Source organism: Pelodiscus sinensis, chromosome 1 (genome assembly GCF_052426305.1).
Source record: "Pelodiscus sinensis isolate ZL-2025 chromosome 1, ASM5242630v1, whole genome shotgun sequence".
Taxonomy (NCBI): domain Eukaryota; kingdom Metazoa; phylum Chordata; order Testudines; family Trionychidae; genus Pelodiscus; species Pelodiscus sinensis.
In genome coordinates, this window is record NC_143052.1 from 59165035 (window position 1) to 59191662 (window position 26628).

General features: G+C 42.5%; 1 protein-coding gene across 2 annotated transcripts in view; it reads right to left on the bottom strand.

Annotated features, from left to right (window-relative positions):
• Positions 1–1492: 1492 nt before the first annotated feature.
• LRIG3 (leucine rich repeats and immunoglobulin like domains 3) overlaps positions 1493–26628 on the bottom strand; it is a 78411-nt gene continuing 53275 nt past the window's right edge. For both annotated transcript variants that reach the window (XM_075930694.2, XM_006126467.5), the window contains exons 12-19: positions 24411–24574; positions 18025–18345; positions 17114–17395; positions 14766–15218; positions 14381–14539; positions 11808–11951; positions 11434–11724; positions 1493–3994 (exon numbers count right to left, since the gene is read on the bottom strand). In XM_075930694.2, coding sequence (XP_075786809.1) covers positions 3747–3994; positions 11434–11724; positions 11808–11951; positions 14381–14539; positions 14766–15218; positions 17114–17395; positions 18025–18345; positions 24411–24574 — 2062 coding nt within the window. In that variant the 3' untranslated portion in view covers positions 1493–3746. The remainder of the gene's footprint in view (positions 3995–11433; positions 11725–11807; positions 11952–14380; positions 14540–14765; positions 15219–17113; positions 17396–18024; positions 18346–24410; positions 24575–26628) is intronic.

A 26628-nucleotide genomic window follows, 5' to 3' on the forward strand; every position in this document is an offset into this window, starting at 1 on the left:
GAGCTCTTTAAAGATTAAGCTGTTACTTGGTACCATTATTTCTATTTTCTATTTTTATTTTCTTTGTAACCATTTTTAAGATCTATATTTGCTAGCAGTTAAGAAATAGAGCAATAGTCATTGTAACCATATGATTTATAAGCTTCTTTAAATAAACCTGTAACTGTTTAAGCTTTAACCTGACTCTTTCAGTTACTGTAACAGAATGAAGCACAATTTAAAAGAATTTCAGCCGGTCATAAGGGACAGATATAGGAGGACCTGGAGCATTTGGATTGTGTTGCTTCCAGAGGACAGATCCGTAGGGGCATCTCTCAGTCTTCCCTAGGCTGCTCGCTGCGAAGGGATCCTGTATCCTAACAGTTAAAATATGAGATGTAATAAGCTCTTCCTATAAACTCTGGGGCCTCTGTCAGCCTATTGGCTGCCCTCCGCGAAGGGATCCCAATCCTAGCAGACAAAGACACGGACGTTAAACTCCTCGGGGTGCCCGTCAGTCTCTCCTAGACTGCCCACTGCAACGGGGCCTTGTGTCCCAGCAGTTGAAGACTCTGGTGTAACACACACACACACACACACACACACACACACAGCCCTGACCATCGGCCGACAGTTCCCTTCCTCTGGGGCATCTGGTATTGGCCATGGTCAGCAGACAGGATACTGGGCTAGATGGACCTTTGGCTGACCTAGTATGGCCGTTCTTATGTACTGGCCAGGATGGAGATAGAACAAAATTTGGCAGATATTTGTACAAGGAGATTCCTCAGGGCAGATGAGCAATTATGCAAAAATCAATCTCATATCTTGCAGAGAAGAGGAAAAAACAAACCAAAACTACACAATCATCACTTTCTTCCCCTCCTGGGGACTGCAGGCAGGTCATCAAATAAGTCAGGGTAAGATATATATTTTAGCAGCTGTTGATAATAAGAATCCGCATGGACACCTGTCCTCTTGTCATCATTAAGCTATGGAAGCCTCAAAGAATCTTTGATATCCAGGGCAAAAACCACACCAATATGGATAAAGGAAACCAGCTGAAGTCAATGACCATTCTTCCACCACATCCTTCTCAACCCTTTTAAGAGTAGGAAATTAAGACTGCAGACAGGACTATAATTCTCAGGATTGGCTATAAGACATATGTTCTTTTGAAAGCAACTGAAACACTGCCCTCAGTCTTTCTCAAAATGCCAATAGACGCAATAGCTGCCATTTGATAAGCCAGGAGAGACATGGTTCTAAGGCTCAAAGCTCCTGAAAACGAATCCAGAACCCAACTGTGTAACAAAAAAAGGCAGAATCTCAGAATGAAAAACTACATTTGCAGACCCTGAACATCTCATTAGGTTACACCTCCAACGTTAAAACTATCTATTAAAAATTGTATCTTGCTATTTACAAAATGTCAGTGTATCATGTGATGTTACACTACACCATATAAATACAGTCCTCTTCCTAAACAGTAAAACTCACGTCACCAGAAAAATAAAGACTCATTTTTATTCCCATGTCAGTGATACTTAAATTACGAAGAAAAAATACCCATCACAAATACTGATGTTTGTATTTTTAGGATACCATTTGAAATATCTTTACATCACATGGGAAGCATTAAAAACATGAGCATTGACACTATAATGAGCTCTATGTTGTTGAAAGATTGGGGCATTTTGTTCTATCAGTTCAATTCATAAAAATATTTGGAAGTGGAAGAAAAGGAAAGAAATGTTGGCTTTTTCCCTTGTCGTACATATGAAATAAACTCTATGCTTTCAAAGACTATTTTTATTCATAACATTTTAACTGGGATTTTTAAACATAAAATTGTATTTTGCAATGAAGAGCATTAATGGTTTTGTTTTTTACTTTCTCTGGATATTGGGGAAATGATGTCTGGTTAGAGATCCAAGTTATGACACTTAGAGAAAAGCTAGCGGTGAGGAAAAACTATTGGTTTAACGAGTGAATCTATTTTAAGATTTAAGTATTATTGACTTAGAGATTTGTGCTCAACTCAGGAAAAATTAATATATTTAAAAATGCAGTTAATCATAATAAAATAACCATAGCAACGTCTGTCACCACATCGCCACATCTGGCTGCAATGAAGGCAAATTAACAATACGATTCAGAAAACCTGGCAATATGATAAATAAAGCATGAAAAATCCATTCTCTACATTCAGACCACCAGTGATTAAGGACGGATTAACTTCCTGTCTCTAATACTGGCGCCTAAATTAAAGAAGGGAAATTACTCTGCAATCTGCGTAGCAGGTTTCTGGCTACAAACAAAAAGCCCTTAACTCAGCTACTCTAGGCAGAGAAGCCTTTTGCTCCAGATTTATCCTCTGAAAACTGTCTATGATGTGCTGTTCAAACAGCTGTTTTTAATTTAGTTTAAAAGTAAGTTTGACAACTATATAAATTTGCACCTTCAAAGTGAGCAGACTTGAAAACTTAAGTCCCCTAATAGTAAAACTTGTGGAGACACATTGTTTTAATACACTGCTGACAAGAGAATTCACAGCTTTTTAAAATACTGGGAATCTGTACCAAAGAAAACAAAAAAGGGAGAATTCTTATTTAGTCTTAATTGCCATCATATAGTGAGTGTTTTTCTCTAGTTTTAGGATGGCTAATGATATTGGGCTCCTCAATTTAATCTAGCACAAATTTAAACTTATAACTGCTCACCTTGAGTGAAAAATAAGTACATTTCACAATCATCGTCTATACAGAGAAGAGAGCTGACAAGAGGAACAGCAGCAGCAGCAGTTAAACCAAAGAAGAATTGTCTTGTACACCGGTTACCTTTTTATGCTGGGTGTAGAAGTGGTTTGAGGAACAGGAGAGAGAGTGAGTTTGGGGAACACACAGATTCTGACATGCACTGAATATCTAAGAAATATTTAGCATTCAAGCCATTCATTTAGAAGAGAATGATACCACCAGACAAATGTGTAGGTCCTGATTGTTTAAACTAAGTTGCTTACTCTGTATTTGTGTCCTCCCAGCATATCCAGCAGTAGATGCGTACATTCAAGTTATTTGTATGCACACATAGCTAGACAGCTGTCTAGACATCTGGCCTTGTGTGCATGTGGGACAATTTGTGGAAGCTGTATTAGCAAAACCACTTCTAAGGGCAGCGGACATCTAATATCCATATGCTCTACATGCTAGACAAATTGATGAGCTATAGGCTAGAGGGTTATACACAAAATGTACACTTTCAATTTCTATGAACATACCTCCACCTTGCATTCTTCATACACTAATGTGGCTCAAGACCACAAGGCAGCATATTTTATTAAGTGATGTGCAAACAAGATGCATGGTACCTGCAAACAGTATGGAACATTTGTTCATAAAATGGTACAGGTACTGGTACAAGTTTAAGACGGTTTAGTACTCATTTCAATAAAATGAAGTCTGATAGGAAATATACATAGTATTATTTACATCATTAATTTACAAGAGATACTGTTTGCATAAAACAAAGCTATAAAATAATTAGAAATATAGTACTTCTCTAAGGAATGTAGTCTCTGTATAAAATTTTATAACATTTTGGCAATTTTGTTTTTTTTGTATAAAAATGTATTCATTCTTTTTGATTTCATAGCTCCATTCAAAATATAGATCCCCTTCCCACCCCTTTTAAATAAAGCTCCACATTGAGGTAGTATGTCAAAATATTTCTTTGGTTCCGTCAATCAATGGCAAATCCAAAAGCAGCTATGTGTCCAGGTCATACGACTGGAAAGAAGGAGTTCTAAAATTTTCAAAGCCCTGTGCGTAAGTACAAATGTTGTTTTCCTCTTCAGAAACTATCCTGTCATTTTCATCTTCTTCTGCCTCAGAGTCTAAGTCCAATGAGGCTTGAGCATTATTATGATGAAAAGTTTTTGGTTGACAACTTGTTAGCTGCCTACAGCTCGAAAGAGAGTCCAGTTGAGGCTTCCATAAAGACTTTCCAAATGTCCCTGAAAGATAGAAAAGTGTAAGAAAAATATGTCAGTGTTAGCAGCAGTCTCTTGCCAAGGGCTAAACACAAGAATATAAGCCAAGGACAGACACAGCTCAAGTTCTTTGAAATGAGATTTGGCTTTATTTCTTAGTCATACTATTATTCCCCACCCAAAAGAAAAAAAGCCCTCTATAATCACACATTATTTAAAACTCTTAGCTGAGATGTTAAAAGAGTTTCCAAAGTAAATAACTTGATTGATAGCTATTCAGAATCCACCCCATTTAATTTCCTTGTTCATGTTTTCATCTCATACACAAAATACAAACAAAAACCTGCAAACAAGTCACAAAGACGTTCTAACGTGTAACCAAGAAAAATCTCAACATACTTTTTGGATTAGCGTGCATTGAAAAAAAAGACTTTACAATTTTCTGTTTAGCTAGACTGATATTAAGATGTTTATATACATTTTTTTAAAAAATTACACGCCCTGCAATCTGAATGCCACACTGTATTCTTTCTGGCTTGCGTTACACATTGGTAACAAAGATCCTGCCAGTGAAATTCTGCCTTCATTAATACCCCTTTGCTCTCAGCTGGCTAAGCACAGAAGTAACTCAAGTAGAATTTGGCATTCAACTGAATCTTTATTAACAATTCTGTTGATGCACTAGCCAGAAAAGGATACATTTTCTTTTCTCCATTTTCCATGTGGAGGCTCCACAGCTAATACCATTAGACTGAAAGTGTTCACTTTTTCTTCTCCACAGACAGAAAATATATGACGGACACATGCCATAGTGTTATTGATTAAGGTACATAAACATACCACCACCATCTACAAAAAGTGCTAGGACATATGGATTTTTTAAACCCTAAATTTGACTCTGAAATTGTTAATTGTGTTAGAAGAGTCATATTTCTGATTGTAGCCATTGGCAAAATTGCCATAATCACATTTAATCTTATTAAAAAAATAAGAAGTGTCTTTAGGAGGTTTCATTTTTACAAATCAGTTTTGCCCACTCTGTAATATGAAAGATGCTCTCCATAGCATCAACTGGGGTTTTAAGACATTGGTGCTGCAAAAGTGATTCTACAATTGGAAATTAGAAACAAAGCACCAAACCCCGGCACTTCTCCAAGATTAACTATCAACCTTCTAAGCAGTGTTGGTCACTCACTGTAAGTTGGTCTATGCCTAGAACAATGGTGCTTCAGTCTGACTCAGGCCTCTAGCTATAAATCTATATTATCATCAGGTATTAGCAAAAGGGAGTATCTGCTCCACCCCGCCCACAGGCGTACTGACTCCTAGGTAGAGTTTTTTGCCACGAAACTGCTCTCCCTTTAATGCAGAGAGTGGCCAGTTGGTGAAGACTTATTTCCCCAGAGCAGTGGTCACCAGCCAGTAGATCGGGATCTACTGGTAGATCTTGGAGCCTCTGACAGGTGATCCTGACTGGTTTGGCCAAGAGGCTATCAAGTGCCAGCACTTCAGCTGCCTCTCCCCCAATTACTGTGCAACTCCTGCCCTTTGCCTTGAAGCTCCCCCTCCCCTAGGAGACTCCTGCTTTCTGTACATGGCAGAAAGGGAGAAGAGGGGCACTGATGTCAAGGTGCACTCCTCCCACTCTGTATCCTATCTCCGTAAAGCAGAGAGGGGGCACAACAGGACTTGGGATGGAGTTTTCTGGCTGCTTTAGGGAGTGGTCCAGGACCAGCGCAAGGGTGAGCCTGCCTTAGACCTACTGCACCACCACCCAGGAGTCACTTGAGGTAAGCAGGGCCCAGCTGGAGCCAACATCCCAAACTCCTACCCCAGTCAGGAACTCCCTCCTACACCTCAAGCCCCTGTCTTAGCCCTGAGCATTCCTGCATCCAAACACCCTCCCACAGCCTGCACCTAGAACCCTCCACCTGCACCCTAACTGCCTGCCCCAAGAACAGCTCAGAGCCCCTCTCACACTCCAGATCCCTTAATCCAAGATCAGAGCCTGCACCCCAACCTCTGCCCCAGCCTGATGAAAGTGAGGGAGGATAGAGTAAGCAGGGGCAGGGGCTCGGAGAAGGGGCAGGAAGGAGGTGGTGCAAAGGTATTTATATTTCAGGCAGATCTTGGATTGCACATAAGTTCAAAAAGTGATCTCGTGCTTTAAAAGGTTAGAGATCACTGCCCTACAGCATGTAAGGGGAGCATACTTCTGCCCTTATCTCCTGGGAGCAACAAGATTTTATAGTTTGTATCTCTGCTTCTGCTAGGGACAAACTCTAGCACCTTTACCCACAAAAGGGAGGGAGGGTGAGAGAGTCAAAGAACTTAGACAGGACCATGCTGTACTCCTTCCTGTGGTTTTCATAAGAACATTTAGTCCATTTAGTCCAGTAGCCTGTCTGCTGACAGTGGCCAGCACCAGGTGCCCCAGAGGGGGTGGACCGAAGACAATGATCAAGCGATTTGTCTCGTGCCATCCATTTCCAGCCTCTGACAAACAAGAGGCCATGGTCACCATTTCTGTCCTGAATCATCATCATCATTTTATAAAAACTTGAATTTATATAAAACAGGAATAATCTATCAGTTAGGGTATGTCTACATTAGCCCCCCAGCTTGAATCAGGGCAACCGAAACCGCAAATGAAGCGCGGGATTCAAACATCTCGCGCCTCACCAGCATGTTTCTCCATAGCAGGGGGCATTCTGGGCCTTACACATTCTGTTGATGCACAAGCCAGGATACCACCTATCCACTTACCTCATAGCAGGGTTCAACATTCAGATACCACAGTGATGAAAGGAGTATGAACAAGAAAAGTAGTGAGGTTCTAAGTTAAACTCATCTTACAAGAAGTGCCATGAAAAACAGGACATGAACACTTTGGTCCCCATTTTGGAGTTAAATATGAGAATCCTAAAGAAGTTAAACATTACAGGGTTTTTTTGTGATTCATTGAAGCAATGATCTCCACAGCACAATTAAAGTTTGAGGTGCTGTTTTTCTGTACTCAGATATGTTCTAAAGTGTGCAGAAATATGCTCACTGCATTTGAATAAAAAATTAAGTTTGCAGATGATACCAAGCTGGGAGGGGTTGAAAGTGCTTTGGAGGATAGGGTCACAGGTCAAAATGATTCGGACAAACTAGAGAAATGGTCCGAGGTAAAAAGGATGACGTTTAATAAGGACAAATGCAAAGTGCTCCACTTGGGAAGGAACAATCAGTTTCACATATACAGAATGGGAAGTGACTGTCTAGGAAGGAATAATGCAGAAAGGGATCTAGCAGTCATAATAGACCACAAGCTAAATATGAGTCAACAGTGTGATATTGATGAAAAAAAGCAAACATGATTCTGAGAGGCATTAACAGGAGTGTTGTGAGCAAGACATGAGAAGTCATTCTTCTGCTCTACTCAGAGTTGGAGTATTGTGTCCAGTTTTGGGCAACACATTTCAAGAAAGATGTGAAGAAATTGGAGAAAGTCCAGAGAAGAGCAACAAAAATGATTAAAGGTCTAGAAAACATGAGTTATGAGGGAAGACTGAAAGAACTGGGCTTGTTTAACATAGGAAAGAGAAGACTTAAGAGGGCACACAAAAGCAGTTTTCAATCTAAAAGGACATTACAAGGAGGAGGGAGAAAAATTGTTCTCCTTTGCCTTTGATTAGAGGACAAGAAGCAATGGGCTTAAACTGCAGCAAGGGAGGTTTAGGTTGGACATTAGGAAAAAGTTCCTAACTGTCAGGGGGTATGTCTACACTACCCCGCTCGTTCGAACTAGCGGGGTAATGTATGCATACCGCACTTGCTAATGAAGCCCGGGATTTGAATTTCCCGGGCTTCATTAGCATAAGCGGGGAGCCGCCATTTTTAAATCCCCGCTGCTTCGAACCCCGTGCAGCGCGGCTACACGGGGCTCGAACTAGGTAGTTCGGACTAGGTGCCTATTCCGAACTACCGTTACTCCTCGTGAAACGAGGTGTACCGGTAGTTCGGAATAGGCACCCTAGTCCGAACTACCTAGTTCGAGCCCCGTGTAGCCGCGCTGCATGGGGTTCGAAGCAGCGGGGATTTAAAAATGGCGGCTCCCCGCTTATGCTAATGAAGCCTGGGAAATTCAAATCCCGGGCTTCATTAGCAAGTGCGGTATGCATACATTACCCTCCTAGTTCGAACTAGGAGGGTAGTGTAGACATACCCAGGGTGGTTAAGCACTGGAATAAATTGCCTAGGGAGGTTGTGGAATCTCCATCACAGGAGATATTTAGACAGACATCTATCAGGGATGAGCTAGACAGTGCTTGGGCCCTGCCATGAGGGTAGGGGACTGGACTTGATGATCTCTGGATATCCCTTCCATTGGATCTGGCCTGTGGCTGTCCCACTGGAACACGTAGGCAGAAAACAGCTCACACTTTAAAAAGCCAGATATCCATTCCGGACTATTGAGGAGGGAGAAGGGGGACTTCTCATACTGTTCCCACCCTCTAGTAAAATCTCTTAGCTCCCATTGGCCAATCTCTCAATTTTCAAACAATAGGAGCTGAGAATTTTCCTGGGAGCAGGGGCAGTGTAGGAAGCCTTCTTCCTTCCTCCTCGACTCTCTAACCCTCCCTCCCATGCCTGGAGTGGAGTCAGGTGTAACACCGAGCAGCCTGCAGCAGACACTCTGCCTTAGGTTTCTGCTGGTAAGTACCTCCCAGCCAAAGCCTGCCTCTGGCACCCCAGCGCTTCCCTTCCCCATACCTCTACTCCCTCCTGCACTCACATCCTCTCCCAGATCTGGCACCCCAATCCTCTGCCCCAGATCACAATCCCCTCCTACCCTAGATTGCAGTCCAAACTCCTGCACCCCACACTCTTGCCCTATGTCAAAACTGCCTCCTTCACTCCAACTCCCTCCCAGACCCCACTCTCAGTCCTGCACCCCAATCCTTTACCCCAAGCTCCTTTCTGCACCCAACCTCCATCCCAGGCCCTGGAAATCCCCCATTAATAGCCTGAAAGAGTGCGACCCTCAACCACTTTCCAAAATATTGGAGTGGCCCCCGTCAAAAATTATTGCCCACCCCGTTCTATGATAAATCCAACCAATACAAAAGTGCACAAAGAAGAATGTGTATGAGTGAATGGGATTGTGTTAGCTAAGCTGACTAACATATTTCGTCAATCAATAAGGGTATGTCTACACTATAGACATATTTCAAAATAAGCTATTTCAAAATAGTTAATCCAAAATGTGTTATTTAGAAATAAGCTGTCTACACAAAATGCATTTCAAAATAGCATGTCCACATTGAGTGGACGTCGAATCGCATTTAAGGCTGGTTGGAACAAGTTCCAGCAGGGCATCAGGTCAGAGGTTGCCTTGTGGCCAGGGCGGCCAGCAGGGCACCCTGGGAAGGGCTGGAGGCCCCCTATTTCGAAATAAGCATCTACACAGAGCATATTTCGAAATAGAAATTTTGAAATTGGCACTATTCCTTATGGAATGAGGTTTGCCAATTTTGAAATAAGCACTCTGCTATTTCGAATTCATTTCAAAATAACAGAATAGCTATGTAGATGCTAGAAAAGTTATTTCAAAATAATGGCGGTTATTTCAAAATAACTTCGCTGTGTAGACATATCCTAAGGGTACGTCTAGACTACATGCCTCTGGCGACAGAGGCATGTAGATTAGGCTACCAGACATAGGAAAATGAAGCAGCGATTTAAATAATCGCTGCTTCATTTAAATTTACATGGCTGCCATGCTGAGCCGACAAACAGCTGTTCAGCTGTTTGTCGGCTCAGCACAATAGTCTGGACGCACGGGTGTCGACATCAAAGGTATTTGTTGACCACCCAGGTATACCTCATCCCAGGAGGCATACCTGGGTGGTCGACAAATACCTTTGATGTCGACACCCGCGCATCCAGACTATCGCGCTGAGCCAACAAACAGCTGATCAGCTGTTTGTCGGCTCAGCGTGGCAGCCATGTAAATTTAAATGAAGCGGCGATTATTTAAATCGCCGCTTCATTTTCCTATGTCTGGTAGCCTAATCTACATGCCTCTGGTGACAGAGGCATGTAGTCTAGACGTACCCCAAGTTATGCATTCATTGGGATTGGTTATTAGTGATTCAGGACTTATCTTCTCTAGAAAAACCTTCTAAATGGAAAACATAACCAGTAGAAGAAGAGTCAGAAATATAACATTCCAATGGACAAAAAGGGAGGAGGGAAAGGAGGACTTCTTGGCGACATTTGGCTTGGATAATTTATTATATGTAGACCTTTAAATATATATGGTAAATTTAAAGTGGAGATGCAATCAGTTGCATTTATTGAAGGAAAGGCTAACTTAAGTTATTGCCAAATTCAGGTCTTCTGGGAGGCATCAGAGTACTGATTGTGATTTTAAAGGATTAGCCTGAACTGATTTCTGGCTCCTTTCTGATCCAGCAAATGGACAAAGGATGGCCCTCAGGGAAGGGCTGGAAAGACATTTTCTACAAGGGCCCCATTAGACTGATTGGTATTCCCTGGAAAGTTAAGTGTATGTTTACATCTATTTATTGTTGCATTATGTTTTCTTTCTAATGTTTTTATTTTAAGAATAAGTATGGTTGCTTACTTAGAAAGATCTGGGTGATTCCATGTAACCATTGGCAATACACTTTTCAAAAACAATGGAAAGAAAGCAAAGTACAAGCACTAGTCTTTAGGCTGACTGAATTGCCGGGAATGTCATAGCGTAAGGCAAGGAGATGTGCAACTTGAAACTCCAGTCAGGAAGGAGACACTTGTGGATCTTTATCCAAAACAGATGACAGCTAGAAGCAGAAAACCTTAAGTAGATGCCCTCATGGGACTATGTAGGGGGGAATACAGGTGCAGTTACTCAGAAACTGTGATGTTACCAGCTTAGCAGTACATGTAGAAGTTATGCCCCTTGTGTAGTAAACAATATATTATGTCCTGATTTTAAAAAATAAAAATTCATTAAAATAATCAAAAAACAAAAGGCTTGTTCATCATCATATAATCACACGGCTTTTTGAGTCTTCTTTCAGTCCCTCACTGTTAGTGCACTCTCTATTCACTGGTCTTTTCTGAGTATCTGTCAGAAGTGCCCTGCATGCTCCTGGTACTATTTTAAAAAAGGAAGAATAGGTAACACTGAAGTCCATCACTGCCCAAATTTTCCCAAAGTATGTATTTTACTGAACTCAGCAGCAATTGCATGTACTCAATTCTCTGAAAAATAGGTCAGGCTACTTATGTGACCAGCTTTTAGTTAGGCTTCTCACAGTATGTAACCATCATATAAGCAATCACCAAGTACAACCCTGAACTACCGTTCATGCTTTTGTCAGAACATTTGATTTCCATGTACTAAAAAGTTAGAGGATATGTATATACAAATGATATTTGCACTAAGAAATGCAATAGCTGAAACATACCCATGAAAGTGCTATTAGTGGTAACAGAGGATGGTTCCTGATTTCTGTTTAAATCAAAGATGTCTGAGTTTAGACTCAAACTTTTCACTCCAATTCCTTCATTTGGCATATAAGCAGAATTAAGCAATTTGCTACTTGTAGCCTGCATTCCAATGCTGCCAACATACTGGTCAAATTGATCTTCTGGTGAATGTGATAATGTTCCAAGAGAATATGGATAGTGTTCCTTTTTCTTTAAGTAATTAGAGTCATACAGGTCCACACACATTGTTCTTTGGTCAGGGCTGCAGCCTTAATAAAAAAGGAGAAATCAGTATTACAGGATTCCTGGTAAGACAACACTCAAATAGGACTAAAATATTTATTTGACTTACTCGTGTGGTATGCTTCAAAAGTGTCAGAGCCATAAGCATTCCCTTTCAAATAAACAGTCCCTGAAGTCCCCAGGTAGTGACATAAGAATGGATCCGTAACAACCTCCAGGTCTGTTTCACTGCCATTATCTACATGACAAAGTCCTTAAAAATGGAAAGACATGATGTATCGGCTAACATATTCCTTTTTTCTAGGCTTCATTCTACACCTTTAGTTTTACTAGAAGAATTATTTTCTTCTGCAAATAAATTAACTACAGTTTAGAGCATTGGTTTTCAAACCCCCCCCCCCCCCCCGGTGGCCCATCTGAAGAAAATTGTTGAGGCTCGTGACCCAACATAATTACATCTTTTGACTAGAGTGTGGGCTCTGGGTCTGGAATGCAGGAGGGAGCTCAAGGTTCAGGAGTCCTCAGGGCTGGCACAGGAGGTTGATGCTCCTGGTTGGGCACATGCTTATCTCTAGTGCCTCCTGGTCAGCAGCATAGTGAGGGAATTAAGGCAGGCTTCCTGCCTCTCCTGGTACCATAGACCAGAAGGGACCAGCAACAGATCTGGCTCCTAGGCAGAGGCATGCAAGCAACTTTGCATGCTGCTCTCATCCACAGGCACAGACCCTCCCTTTCTCTCTTCTCTCCCCCCACCCCGAAACTCCCACTGGCTGGCTGGGATGTTAGATATAATTGTATAGTCATAAGGAGTCCTGTGGCACCTTATAGACTAACAGATGTATTGGAGCATAAGCTTTCGTGGGCTAAGACCCACTTTGTCAGATGCATGTAGTAGAAATTTCCAGAGTCAGGTAAAAATATGCAGGCCAGAATAAGGCTAGAGATAACTAGGTTAATTCAGTCAGGGAGGGTGAGACCCTCCAATACATCTGTTAGTCTATAAGATGCCACAGGACTCCTTGTCGCTTTTGCAGATCCAGACTAACATGGTTACCCCTCTGATACTTAAATAGTCATGTAACTATATGAAATCTTAGTGGTTACACAACTACTCGATAGTCCCTGAGGATGGGGCCAACAGCCAGTGTGCTCTTTAGCACACTCCTGGGAAGCCCTGTGTCACTTCATGCTGCTGCCTCTGTATCAGAGGCAGTAGTGCAGGGTGGCAGAGGAGCTAGTTTAGAAATCAGCTTCCAGCTCAGACCAGCTACCTGCCACCCCGCACTGCTGCCTCTGATGCAGAGGCAGCAGCACCTTGTCACAACAGGCCCTGTCTGTGGGGGTTCTGAGATACCCACGGATGGAAGCTGATCTGCAGGATGCAAACATCTGAGAGGCACTCAGAGGCACCCGCGGACAGAGGCTGTTACATGGCAGCGTCCCCTGTTCCCCTTCATACTGCCTCTTAAGCTAGTTCCCTCCAGCACTGGCTTCTGCTACCCCTCTTGCTGTCTCTGATATACAGGCAGCGGGAGATGGAGGAGATGCATGGTAGTCAAGAAGATTAACAGATAAGCCTAGGCTTATTGGTTAATCGTATAGTCGAGTTCACGTTGACATCTCTACTGGCTGGGAACTGAGCCATGGGAGCGAGGAGCCCGTGTTCAGGGTGTGGGGAGCGCATGGAGCCCTCTGGCCTAGAAGTCAGACCTGCTGCTGGCTGGCTGGCGATCCACAGTGCCAGGTCAGGCAGAAAACCTGCCTTAGCACTCCCACAAGTCACTGGGTTACTTTACAGCAAGGTGACCCGGTGCCTGACATTGTGTGACCCAATACTGTGTTGCTACCCAGAGTTTGAAAACCACAGGTTTAGAATATGAAACCCGCACTGGAATTTTAAGCACATTTTTGCTGGAGGAGCAAGGATTTGCAAGAGTTGCATTAAACAGTTTTATAAGAGTGCTACAGCCTAGCATCTTCAGTATCTCTCTCAGTACATTACCATTCTGTTGTCCTGATTCTCTTTTAGGAGAATTAAAATAAATACCGGGAGAGCCAGGATCCCCCCCCAAAAAAATCAAGCAATGAGTTCATTTGCAACAAATGATTCTACTCTTGAATACTGAAGCCTCGGTCCCTCCAAACAATGACTACAAGTCATCAAGTGTTACAGAGCAGATTACTGCTCTAAAACACAAGATCGTGTTTACGTACTTTCACAAGTTTTGCTTACACTGGAAAGTTTCATTGGCTAAATCTTACAGTAAAACCAAAATAAAGCCTCCCATGAACACTTTAATACTTGAATAAGAAAAAGTGTTTTTTAATATCTTAAATTACCTTCCCCAAGAGACAAAAGGAAAACAAAAAAGATACTCTTACACTGGTATTGTTCCTGTACAGACTTGGAGCAAATATAAGTTTACATCCATATCGGTTAGATTTAAAAAGCTCCCCTATGTAGACAAGGCTGTATGTCAAGTGGGTCAGTACAACTAAGTTTCTGTTACCAGCACAGATATATTTCCTACATTGCATAGTAACATCCCAGCAACAAATATTTTAATATGGTGAAACAATTAGTAAGTCAGCTCCAGTATCTATCTGGCAATCAACACGGAAGAAGTAGTGTCTGATTTGTAATCACCAAAACATGCCAAGTTTTATATTTGGAGTATTTACCATTACTATCTTTGTGCTGTAAAAAATATCCCCCCATTGAAGAAGTTATGAACTGATGATGACTTCCATTTTCTGATGATCCATATCCATCCTGCCTTTCAGCTAATGTTCCCTGGGATGACAGGTAACTTGGAATGTCAGCAGGCAAGTTTGTCTCATCTGTGATTTAAAAGAGAAAAAAAAAACATGCACAAAACCATCAGTATATTTCAGCTTTCTTTGAAATATTTTTAAACCAGTTAGTAACACACGTTAAAGGCAACAAATGAGTCACTCTTCTGAATTGGAGTCAAAACACACAAACATTTCTGGAAGAAAGTTACTGCAGAACAACCACAAACACACTTGACAACTCCTTTGCACTGCCAACCTTCAGTTTACACACCTGTATTTGTGATGCTGCAATCTTCATTTCTTCTTCTTGTGTGGTATATGATGACCACCCACACAAGGGAAGTGCCAACCACACAGCAAACCACTGCTATGATCACAACGCCAACGGTCGCCCATCCATCATCATCCAATGATGGAGCAATGTTTTGAGGAGAATCACAGGTGGGAGTGGGAATTACATTTAGACGAATGTTGCCCCTCTCTGTTCCAAGCGTATTAGACATTTCACAAGTGTATTTTCCAGCATCTTCAATGTCTGTATCCACAATAATCAGTAACTGGTTGCCTGCAGCAAAGAAATGCCTTTCTGTTACCACCAATGGGGTGTCGTCCTTAGTCCAGTTCAACCGTGGTGGAGGGCTACCGCCAGCAATGCATTGCAAGACTGCAGTTTCACCTTTTGTTACTATTCTGTCTAGCAAGGGACGCAAAAATGATGGTGTTTCTGGAAAAAAAAAAAAATCTGAGTTATCTTACAAATAAGTGTCCTTGCTGTCACATCTCCCCAACCCACTGGGGGAAGGAGGGGAAGAAATCAGGTAATATCAACTCACAGAATTCCTAACATTTGTGTTTCTCTCAACTTTAACCCTTAGAAATAGGGCATGTTTTTTGACAAATGACTACATACTTGTGCATCTGCTTTTTATATGCATACTCTGTGCAGTCACCCAAAAGGTTTAAAGACAAGATACCTTGGGTGTTGCCAAGCACCATTCTAGAAATGTATTTCTACACAAATGCTAACTGTTTTGGGAAATAATTTATCTAAATTAGAAGCATCATCAAAGCCTAATTATATTTATACTCATTCCACAGAGGGGTAGCAGGGAGAAAGGGAGACACAATTCAGGAGTTGGAGCTAAAAACCTGCAGTCAGGTCATCTACAGATCAGAACTAAATCCACACTAGCCCTATAGAGGAAAGGAAACAACTAGGAAGTAAGTATTTGCATAATGTTCTCTAGAATATATTATTAGTGGAAATGTCTAATTAAAAACAACAACACTTTTTTCCTCTCCTATAAGTAAACTTTTCAGGAAAAAAAAAAACCTACAATCTTCTCTCTCTGTGTATACTATTAAATCATTTATACAGGCAGTCCCCGGGTTACGTACAAGATAGGGACTGTAGGTTTGTTCTTAAGTTGAATCTGTATGTAAGTCGGAACTGGCGTCAGCTGCTGCTGAAACTGATCAGTTTCAACCACGGCTGAATCTGGATGCCAGTTCTGACTTACATACAGATTCATCTTAAGAAACCCAGGCGTCCCCAAGTCAGCTGCTGCTGAAACTGTAGTCAGCCGCTGCTGAAACTGTAGTCAGCCGCTGGTCAGTTTCAGCAGTGGCTGACTTGGGGACGCCTGGGGCAGAGCAGCTGGGGTGCTGCTGGGTTGCTCCAGTAGCGCGGCTCCTCGGCGCTACTGGAACAACCCAGCAGCACCCCAGCTGCTCTGCCCCAGGCATCCCCAAGTCAGCCGCTGCTGAAACTGACCAGCAGCGGCTGAATCAGGACGCCTGGGGCAGAGCAGCTGGGGTGCTGTCGGGTTGGAACAACCCGGAAGCCCCCAGCTGCTCTACCCCAGGGGTAGGCAAGAAAAGCCTGGTCTGCTGGGGGGAGGGGGGGGCACTAGCTAAATCCCCCCCCCCCCCGGCAGACCAGGGAGACGGGGGTGGTGGGACCGCCCAAGTCCTCCACGGCTTTGCTCCGTCTCCCCTGGTCTGCTGACCTGGGAGACACGGAGCAAAGCCACAGAGCACGCCCGCAGTGGGACAGCCGCGGCGCGCCTGGGCTGTCCCGCTGCGGGCGTGCTCCAAGGCTTTGCTCCCCGTCTCCCTGCAGACCAGGGAGATGGGGAGCAGCTTTTCTCACTCCAGAGGACGGGGGCGGCGGACCGTGGCGCATCTGGGCGTCCCGCCGCTCCCGTCCTCCGGGGTGAGAAAAGCCCCGTTCGTAACTGCGGATCCAACATAAGTCGGATCCACGTAACTCGGGGACTGCCTGTATTTTAAACTATGTGTTTAATAAGAAAAAGTAATTTTTTTATTATTTATTGTAATAATGATTGCATATTAAAAAGTATAAGTATGTATTTCTAACCAATGGCTACTGATCAAGGAATGATGAATTCAGGAAATGCATTACCACAGAACTCATCTGAAAAGACATTTTTCAGCTAACATATGCTTCTGAAAGCTCTCATTATTAGTGAATTGATACCTCTCTCAATTAAGCCCTATAAACACATTTTATTAAGTAACACCTGTAAAATATGGTAAAACTTGTCACACCTCTGCAGTAGAAAAGACTTATGTTGTTACACACTGACAGTTTCTCACCTAGCACTGTCAGTGTTGCATTAGCTGAAATGCTCCCGGCAGTGTTTTGAGCTGTACAGCTATAAACTCCTGTGTCCTCAATTTTTACATCAACAATAAAAAACACATCGTCCTCAGGCATGACATGCATACGTCTCTTGCGTGCTGCAGGAAAGTCTGTGCCACCATCTTTCTGCCAAGCGATCTGTGGTACCGGATGACCAACTGCAGCACATTCTAATCGTGCCATTGCCCCAGCACGAATGGTAAGGTCCATGGGTATCTTTGTAAATGAAGGCAACACTAAAGCAAAACAAACAAAAAGTTTAAACCAGATACGTGAGTTTGTTTCTAATTTTTGGGCAACTTCTTTGTCCTCTTTTGCAGAGAATTTTCTCAATTTCAGTACACCCAACTCCAATGAGTTGGAAACTTATACCACTTTCAACAACAGCTATGTGTAAGGCTTTGCAGACAGGACCTGGTGCCTGGAAGCCAGGAACCCCCAACCCCCCCAACCCCTCCTCCTACCCCCATGACCTACACTTCTATCTAAAGAAGAAATGGTTTAAATCAGAAAATTTTGTTTTAATTCTAACTCAGGAAGAGTTGACCTCTGCCAAGTCACACTTTTTGTACCTCAGTACAAAAACTTCTCCTTCTGCAGAGGACAGTCGTTCTTCCCTTCTCCTATTCTACCCTTTATCTATGTAAATTGCAAGTTCTTCAAGGACAGGCATTGTTTCTTAACTATGTTTGTACAGCTCCTTGCACAGTAGGGCCATATTTTGAAAACAGTATGCTTTTATGAGCTGAAATTAGGTTCTAAAAACATTTTCTAAAAAGAATGCAGTGGGAAAAAGAAAGCTATATTGTATTTTGCATTACATTGATTCCCTCTTAAAACAAAAAGGTAAAAACAGGATGCTTACTGTTAACTGTAAGCTTGGCTTTGACAGAGTATGATGAACCAAAGTGATTTGAAATAACACACTGGTATTTTCCTTCATTGCTGAATTCAACATTGCGTAGCCGAAGTATGGTAGTGTATTCCATCACCTCACCACCCTGTGCCCGGAGATGCGCATAATTCTCCATTTCAGCATCATGCAGCAATTCATTGTCCTTCTTCCATGCAAAAGTCATAGGGGAGTCACTGCTGCTGGCTGCTGAACATATGAAACTCAAATTGGAACCTTTGATTGCTGACTGGGTTTCTGGCTGGACAGTGATCTGTGGTTTAGGAAAGTCATCTGTGAAGATGGGAAAGGGAGAGAGGGAAATCATGATACTGAGTAAGAGGCAAATACCAAGTCCTCAAGCTTCTTAGAAAAAAAGATTTTGTAAGCATTGTTTTATAGGTTTGAAAAAAGAGTCAAACAAGTACTTTTAAAAGCAGAGGTAAACAGTAGCTTAATGTTTAGATTTCACTTGTCTCCAAGCATACAAAGATGTCATATTTATACTTACTGTGCTAAGTCATCTCTTTGTGAAGAGAAAGCATATCTAAAGCAGACTATGTGCTGTTTATAAAAAATGAGCAGAGGACTGCAATTTAAAATCTGTAAAAGCAACTCTGACTCAATTATGAAGCCAAGCCTTCCTTTTTTCTACACTTACAGCTGAACTACTTTTTACTTCACTGAAACACTGTTCCTTCTGCCATCAGAAATTGTCAGGCTGAGTCTGGGTTACCCACACCCACACACAGAAGTTACTGTTCCAGTGATTTCATTCCAAATTTTGAAATGCCGCAGTGCTGAAAAATTGAGAAGTGTAGTGCAATAGGGTTTTTTTCAATAATGGAGAGATCCTAACAATTGTATTTTGAGGGATTCCATGTTTACTGTCCTTCAATTATTCACAAGTAAAAATGCACTTAATTTTACAAGTCAAAACATGTTCAACAGCCAGTCCTGCAAATGCAAGCTGGGATCTGGTGGGTTATTTCTTTCTTACGTGTTGTATTTTAGTAAGTTTATGTCTTTGGCAACATCTATGTCACTACACTTTGCACTGATATAATTTATTGAAACATACTAAATTTTTATACTGATAACATGAGAGGAACAGGAACCAGCCCATTCTCTTGGAGCTGTGCTATTCGTGCTTTGCTAACAGACCTTAAAAGTGTTACACATTTGTTTGGGAGTGGAGGAAGGAGGCAGCATTAAAATAAATAGACATGATGCAACATACAACAGGAACTAATACTACAGGTTGAACCTCCCAAATCCAGGACTCTCTGGTCTGGCAACATCCATGTTCCGTCTCATTTTTACATAGTCCATTTTCAGAGTAGAACCACACTTCAAAATAAAATCATAAGAGATATTTCTCATCATCTAGTCCAAATTAACTTCAGCATTTGATTTGCAAGCAATGGAAAAAGAAGCCTTTAAACATAGTGCATTTGATTACAAAATGACTACTGTATTAACTGCTTAATTATACAGGTCACTTAGTGATTGAAAATAGATGCCTAGTAGTTTTCTCAAAAGTTAACTGTTCATGGTTTGTTTCACCTTGAATGGCATAATTTTAGAAAGTATGAAGAATGTTAATTCGGCAATTTTTAAACTACTGTAACGCCAACCACTCAACTTACATGTCTATCTCATTAACCGATTTTAAATGTTTTTTTTCTCTCAGTGTTTGCAAAATACCAACTTGGCATTGAACATTTTAAAAATAACACATGAAGCATATATCTTTATGATATATACTTAAGAAGAATTGCATAAGAAGAATGTATCCAATAGGGATGTTAAATATCGGTTAATTGAATAGGAAAGTAACTGATAAGAATTCATGAGGTTAATCAACTAACTTCCGCATAAGAGGCAGCAGCATGGGGTGCCAGGCAGGAGCTGATCTGCGAGGGGAGCCAGTTTAAAAAGCCAGCTCCCTTTGCGGAATGGCCATCTGTGGCCCTGCACTGCTGCCTCTGATACAGAGGCAACAGTGCGGGGTGGCAGCAGCCCCCGGGAGTGAGGGCGGGGAAGGGTGAGGGGCTTGCGAGCTCCAGGACCCAGCATGAGCTGGAAATGAGACAGGCTGCCTGCCCACCTGGCTCCTAATACACTTTAAATGTATAGCTGTGGCAGGGGTAGGTCCCGGACCCAGCACAATACAGGACTAGCTGGGATGCTGACCAGCCTATTCAAAAATTCACTGGTGGGGGGGAGGAAGGGGGTGCAAATGCATGAAGTCTATAGCACTCACCTTTTGCTTATCAGTTAATCAACCACACTATTACATCCCAATTCTCCAGATATACAATCATTCTAATTGTATGTTTCAAAGGGAGAAATAAGCTCACTTTGATAGACTACTAAATGCTGCAGAAGTGCAATACCATAATGTACTTTCCCCCACTGAGACATTAAAATTAACAAACATGTATCATGCTACCAAGCCAAATAAAGAAGCCTCTATTCTATCTGGAAGTTATACAGTAAAACTCCAGTGGTCCGGCATCCAGTGGTCCGGCACCATCTGGAACCCAGAAGTACTCCGGGCAGCCGGACACTTGGAGCTGCTCTGCCCCCGGCTTCCCCGAGTCAGCCGCTGGTCAGTTTCTGCAGTGGCTGACTTGGGTAAGTCTGGGGCAGAGCAGCTGGGGTGCTGCTGGGTTGGTCTCGCAGCACCAAGGGGCGCATCCCCCCCACTCCACCCCAGACCCCTCATAGCCCCCCCTTCCTATAGTCCAGCATATTTGATAATCCAGTCCTAAAGGTGCCAGATTATCGGAAGTTTACTGTAGTTAGGGGGAGGACACTGCAGCAATAATGCTGTCTTTTTCTCAATTTCAGAAGTATATACAATTTTAAAAAATAAATACTACAGAACAGACAATACAGCAGATATATAAATGCCATAAACTATTGGAGCCACAGCATGTTGCAACTTTAGGATGTCAAATATATAGGTCAATAGTACAACTGCATTTCCATCTCAACAGCCTCACTATCCAACTCCACTGGACAAACCCTAAAACTCCACTCATCTTCTCCACGAAGTTAAGATTTCATCTCTGTGCTTTCACACCACAGCAGGGGATGGGAACATATTAAGAGATTCATTTCTCTGTCACTGCCTCTTTTTCATAGTCCAATAAAGGCCAAGTTTATTAACTTTAGGGGCACAGTAAAAAACCTTTCTGTTTAGCCAGACTTCTCTGAAGTGGGGGAGGGAGTCTTTTTATATTCTTATGAAGTTAATACAGGCAGTCCCCGGGTTATGTACAAGATAGGGACTGTAGGTTTGTTCTTAAGTTGAATCTGTATGTAAGTCGGAACTGGCGTCCAGATTCAGCCGCTGCTGAAACTGATCAGTTTCAACAGCGGCTGAATCTGGACGCCAGTTCTGACTTACATACAGATTCAACTTAAGAACCCCAGGCATCCCCAAGTCAGCTGCTGCTGAAACTGATCAGCAGCTGATTCCAGGAAGCCCGGGGCAGGGGCTTCCTGTAGTCAGCCACTGGTCAGTTTCAGCAGCTGCTGACTTGGGGACACCTGGGGCAGAGCAGCTGGGGTGCTGCTAGCTTGGTCCAGTGGCGCCCAGAGCGGCGCTACGGGACCAACCAGCAGCGCCCCAGCTGCTGTACCACAGGCGTCCGGAGCAAAGCCGCGGAGCACGGGGGCAGCGGGACAGCCCAGACGCGCCGTGGCTATCCTGCTGCGCTCGGGCTCCGTGGCTTTGCTCTGTTTTGCTCCCCATCCCCCTGGTCTGCAGACCAGGGGGACGGGGAGCAAAGCGGCGGAACACGCGGGCAGCGGACAGCCCAGACGCGTCTGGGCTGTCCGCTGCCCGCGTGTTCCGCCGCTTTGCTTCCTCTCCCTGGTCTGCTGGAGACCAGGGAGAGGGAGGGCCCCGTTCGTAACTGCGGATCCAACATAAGTCGGATCCGCGTAACTTGGGGACTCCCTGTATGTTAATTTTTTGTCTTTTTATAAACATATTTAGAGATGTTGCGATTGCTGCATTTTAAAAATTTAATAAAATAAAAACCACACACAGAGCTTCATTTATTTAAAGGGATGCATCTATTCCTGGTTCATAACTTACTTTTATTGTTAAACTTATTCTGGTGCTAATTTTCTTTTAGATTTTCTCCTTTTAGGAGAAAAGGATATCAAACATGGCATCAAGCAGCAAACTACAAAGTTACTGATAAAAAATTACCTTTAGTTCAATGTAACTTATGACTTAAATTAGCATCTGCACCAGATGAGTGTAGGGCAGCTAACGTTATACCAATTATTTAAGAAGGACTCCAGAGGTGATCCTGGCAATTATAGGCCAGTAAATCTAACTTCAGTACCTGGCAAATTGGCTGAAAGTATAGTAAAAATAGAATGATCAGAAACTTAAAAGAGCGTGAGGAAGGGTCAACATGGTTTTTGTCAAGGGGAATGTCCTCTTATGAATCAGTAACTGATTAAAAGGTAGGAAACCAAGGACAGGTCACTTCTCTCTCTCCATCGTGAAAACTAACGACTTCCAAGAACCTGCAGCAGAATATGTGCAGTTCATAAGTGATCTGGAAAAAGGGGGTGAAAGTTTACATATGATACATAATTACTCAAGACTTAAGTCTACAGCTGAATGCAAAGAGCTACAAAGGGATCGCACGCAACTGGATGAATGGGCAATAAAATGGCAGATGACATTCAGTATTGATATATGCAAACCAGTGCACCCCAGCTTGAGAAAGATCTGGAAATCACCATAGATAGCAAGCTGAAAATAACTGTTCAATGTGCAATGGCAGTCAAAAAAGCTAACAAAATATTAGGAACAATAGGAAAGGGATAGATAAGACAGAAAATACCAGAATGCCACTATATAAATGCCTGATATGCAGACACCTTGAATACTGCATGCACTTCCGGTTGTCCCATCTAAAAAGTCATATTAGAATTAGATACAGAGAAAGGAAACCAAAATGTTTAAGGCTACAAAATAGCTTCCATATGAAGAGAGATTGAAGAGACTGGGACTGTTCAATTTAGAGACAATGAAGGGAGGGTATAATAGAGCTCTATAACCTCATGAATGGTGTGGAGAATGTGAGTAAGGAAGTGTTAATTCAACCTTTCACATAATAAGAGCCAGAGGTCACCCAATGAAATAAAGGCATTTAAAACAAACGCAGAACACAGTCAACCTGTGGATCTGGTTACCAGAGGATATTGTGAAGGCCTGAAGTATTACTGAGTTTAAAAAAAAAAAAGATTTAAATAAGTTCATGAAATAGAACTACAAAAAAGTGAACTGGATTTTTATAAATGATTTTTATTTTCTTAAAGTAAGGTGTTAGGAGTGTAGACACTAAATGCATGTATGGTCACAATTTTTAAAGTTGAAAATATTTTTTAAAGCCCACTATAAAAGGGCATAATCAAGGCTACCACAGAAATTTTACCTCAATACTTTCCTGATTTTTTGTGCAATTAATCTCACATTTAATAATTTTATGCAAGTTACATTAGTGCTTTATCAAAAGCAGTAAATTCACCAGGTAAAATACACCAAGATGTACCACATTTTTAAGTACCCCATTTTAACTCTAGCAGTGCATACATTTGCAGCCACAAACTACTGATCTTTCCTCTGTGCACACCACATACACCAGTGGTCCCCAACACGGTGCCCGCAGGCGCCATGGCGCCCGTTGGGGCATTTGTGTGCGCCCACCAAGTGCTCGGGGTCGGCTCCACCCCGGGCGCATGGCACATGCGCGGTGCTGTTCTGGGTGCGCTGCGCTGGCCTCAAGTGCGCACCACATGGGAAGCGTTGACCCTGGGCGTGCAGCTATTAGGGGCACCAGCCCTGGGCGCGCGGAGAATTGGCCGCCCAAGCCCCGGGTGCCCAACTATGGGGGGTGCCAGCCTGGGGCACGTGGCGAATGGGCAGCGCTGGCCCCGGGCTTGTGGCAAATGAGCGGCCTCGCCCCCGGCCGCGTGGCGCATGGGGTTGCTGGCCCCAGGCATGCAGCTTATGGGGGACCCTGCCCCCAGGCGTGTGGCGCATGAGTGGCCCGCCTTTGGGCATGCTAGTGGTCCCGCCCCTGGGCGCCCAGCAGTGCCAAATGGTTGGGGACCACTGACATACACTGTATATTAAAGTAAGTCAGAAAGATGTCACTCCCTATCTGGAAGGAAGCCACAAGTTCTGAATATCTGTAGATCAAAGTTTAGGAAGCAAAGGGAAAACCATCAGTCCAACTAGAGCAATTCAAAAGATGTCAGATAAACCAATGTAAAATAAATTCACTAAGCAGAAAGTGAGGAGATTCGGATATACTCACCACACACAAACTCATCTGGGCTAACAACAAAGATACTTCTGCCTTTTAGCAGCTGAGGATGGGCACAACTGGCATTCACAAAGTTCTGAAAGTTGTTCTCAGATATCCACTGTGGTAGCCATTTTAGCTGGCAGTCACACAAAAGACTTGATGTATTTAAATACCTATGGAAATAATTATATTCAATTTTTTTTCTATTTAAAATCCAGATCCACTCAAATAGTACAGTACAAGTCAAGTAATGTCAAAACTTTCCTTTACAATAAATCATTTGTTTAAAATGAATTACATAGTAACCACAGGACACCACTCTTGGACTTAAAAACTGACATTTTCATTCTTATTCAGGTCTTTGTTACATGTGTGACTATTTACAGTCATCCCATCTTGCCAGGACAAGGACAGTTACTCGAAAGAACGGTACCAGGACTGATAAAAATAAAGCATAAGTAAGGTAGCAGTGCTATTTATGTGAACAGTAGATATACATCAGTCCCTATAATGTGATATGAACAGCAGAAATACTCATCTCCATGGCCTCAAGAACCTTGCTGCCAAAATAAACACCAGAAGATCCACTTGGCAGTATCTTCTAAAACTATGTATTGAGAGACCTAGAAGTAAAATCCTGCCCCTACTGAATTTAATGGGAATTGTGTCCCTGACTTCATTAAGCCCAGATATTCACCATAGGTAAGTGGCTTTCAATCAAATCTCCTGTCTTCTCTGCTTAAGGTATTGCTAGAGATTTTACAGTGCAAGTCTTGACATTTGCTGGCACCTGAACACCCAATTTTGTAACTATTTGAACTGGAAAGACATTATCAATTTGCTGGTAGTACATTACAAAATTTTGTTTCTTTTAATCTCAGCTTCAGGGTCAAAAACTGCACTGAATTCACAGCTTCGTATCAGTCCAAATAGCTAGAACCTTTAACATTCAACTGATGTCACATTTTCTCTGTGGGATTAGCAGCAAAAGATAGATCTCAAAACAACTGGAGTGATGGAAATTACAGTTCACCTTGGAAAGGAATTGAGAAGATATTTGAAGGCCCCCAAATTAGGGATGTTAAACTGTGCGGAATCAGCTGAGTAGTCGATGGAATTTTGACTACAATGTAATTACGATGTAATTGTTGACTACTCGGTTAGTTGACAAGGGGAAACTGCAGACCCGTAGTGGGGTTAGCTCACAGCCCAGGAACTAACCCCGCTGCGGTTCCAACTTTTAAATGTATTAAGAGCAGCCAGGCTCTTAATACATTTAAAAGGCAGAGGAGTAGCCGAGGGGACTGGGTACAAGCCAGGTATCAGCTGATTCCCGGCTTGCGCCAGTCTCCCGCTACACCTTTGTCTCTTTTGCACACCCCCTTCTCCCCCCGTGATGGTGCTGGGGGGAACTGGCTTTTAAGCCGGCTTCCCCCAGCACTAGCTCCTGCTCTCCCTCCTATCCTTGCTGCCTCTCTCTGATAGTCACTACTCGACTACCTGATAAGCATATGCTTTATTGGGTAGTTGACTAGTCACTTACATCCCTACCCCAAATACAGACTTAGTCCTCCATCAATAGGTTTGGTAGTGGTAAGAGAATGACCAATTCAAAAAGAAGTAGTGTGAAGAAACCAAACTAATCATTTCAAAAGAACATTCTGTGAGGGCACCTAGGATCAAGTTAAACTTCCAAGTAGGAAGAGGTCAAATTTTTGATTGAAGAGGTAATTTGAAAGGTCTTAAAAATCTGCATCAAAAATAGTGAGAAATCAAACTTCTACCTGAGCGTAGGTATTTGGCTCCCTATAGAGATAACAATAAGTCTTAAAAATTACTAACATCTTTCTTCCACCAATGTAATTTTGTGTTCAGGAGAGGAATATATGAACTTGGAGTGAGTGAAACAAACCCCTTTATTAGCATGGAAACTCTGTGTTAACTAGTTTCCGGAAGTAAAAGAGGGTGTTACCAGCTCTGAACATTCTCTCCTAGCTCAAACTTTTCCACGCAAATCCTCTGTGCTGTAAACCTAGAAATGTCACATCAACCAAAATTAGACACAAAACAACAGGTCTTTTCTTAATGGAAATTTGAAAAAGTAGTCTCATTGCTTTTCTTAGGATGGAGAAAACCACGTCTTCATTGGCCACCATCATGCAGTGAACTTCAGTCACTCCATCATGCTAGCCTTCTCTATGGTCCTTTGAAATTGCTGAGAGTGCAT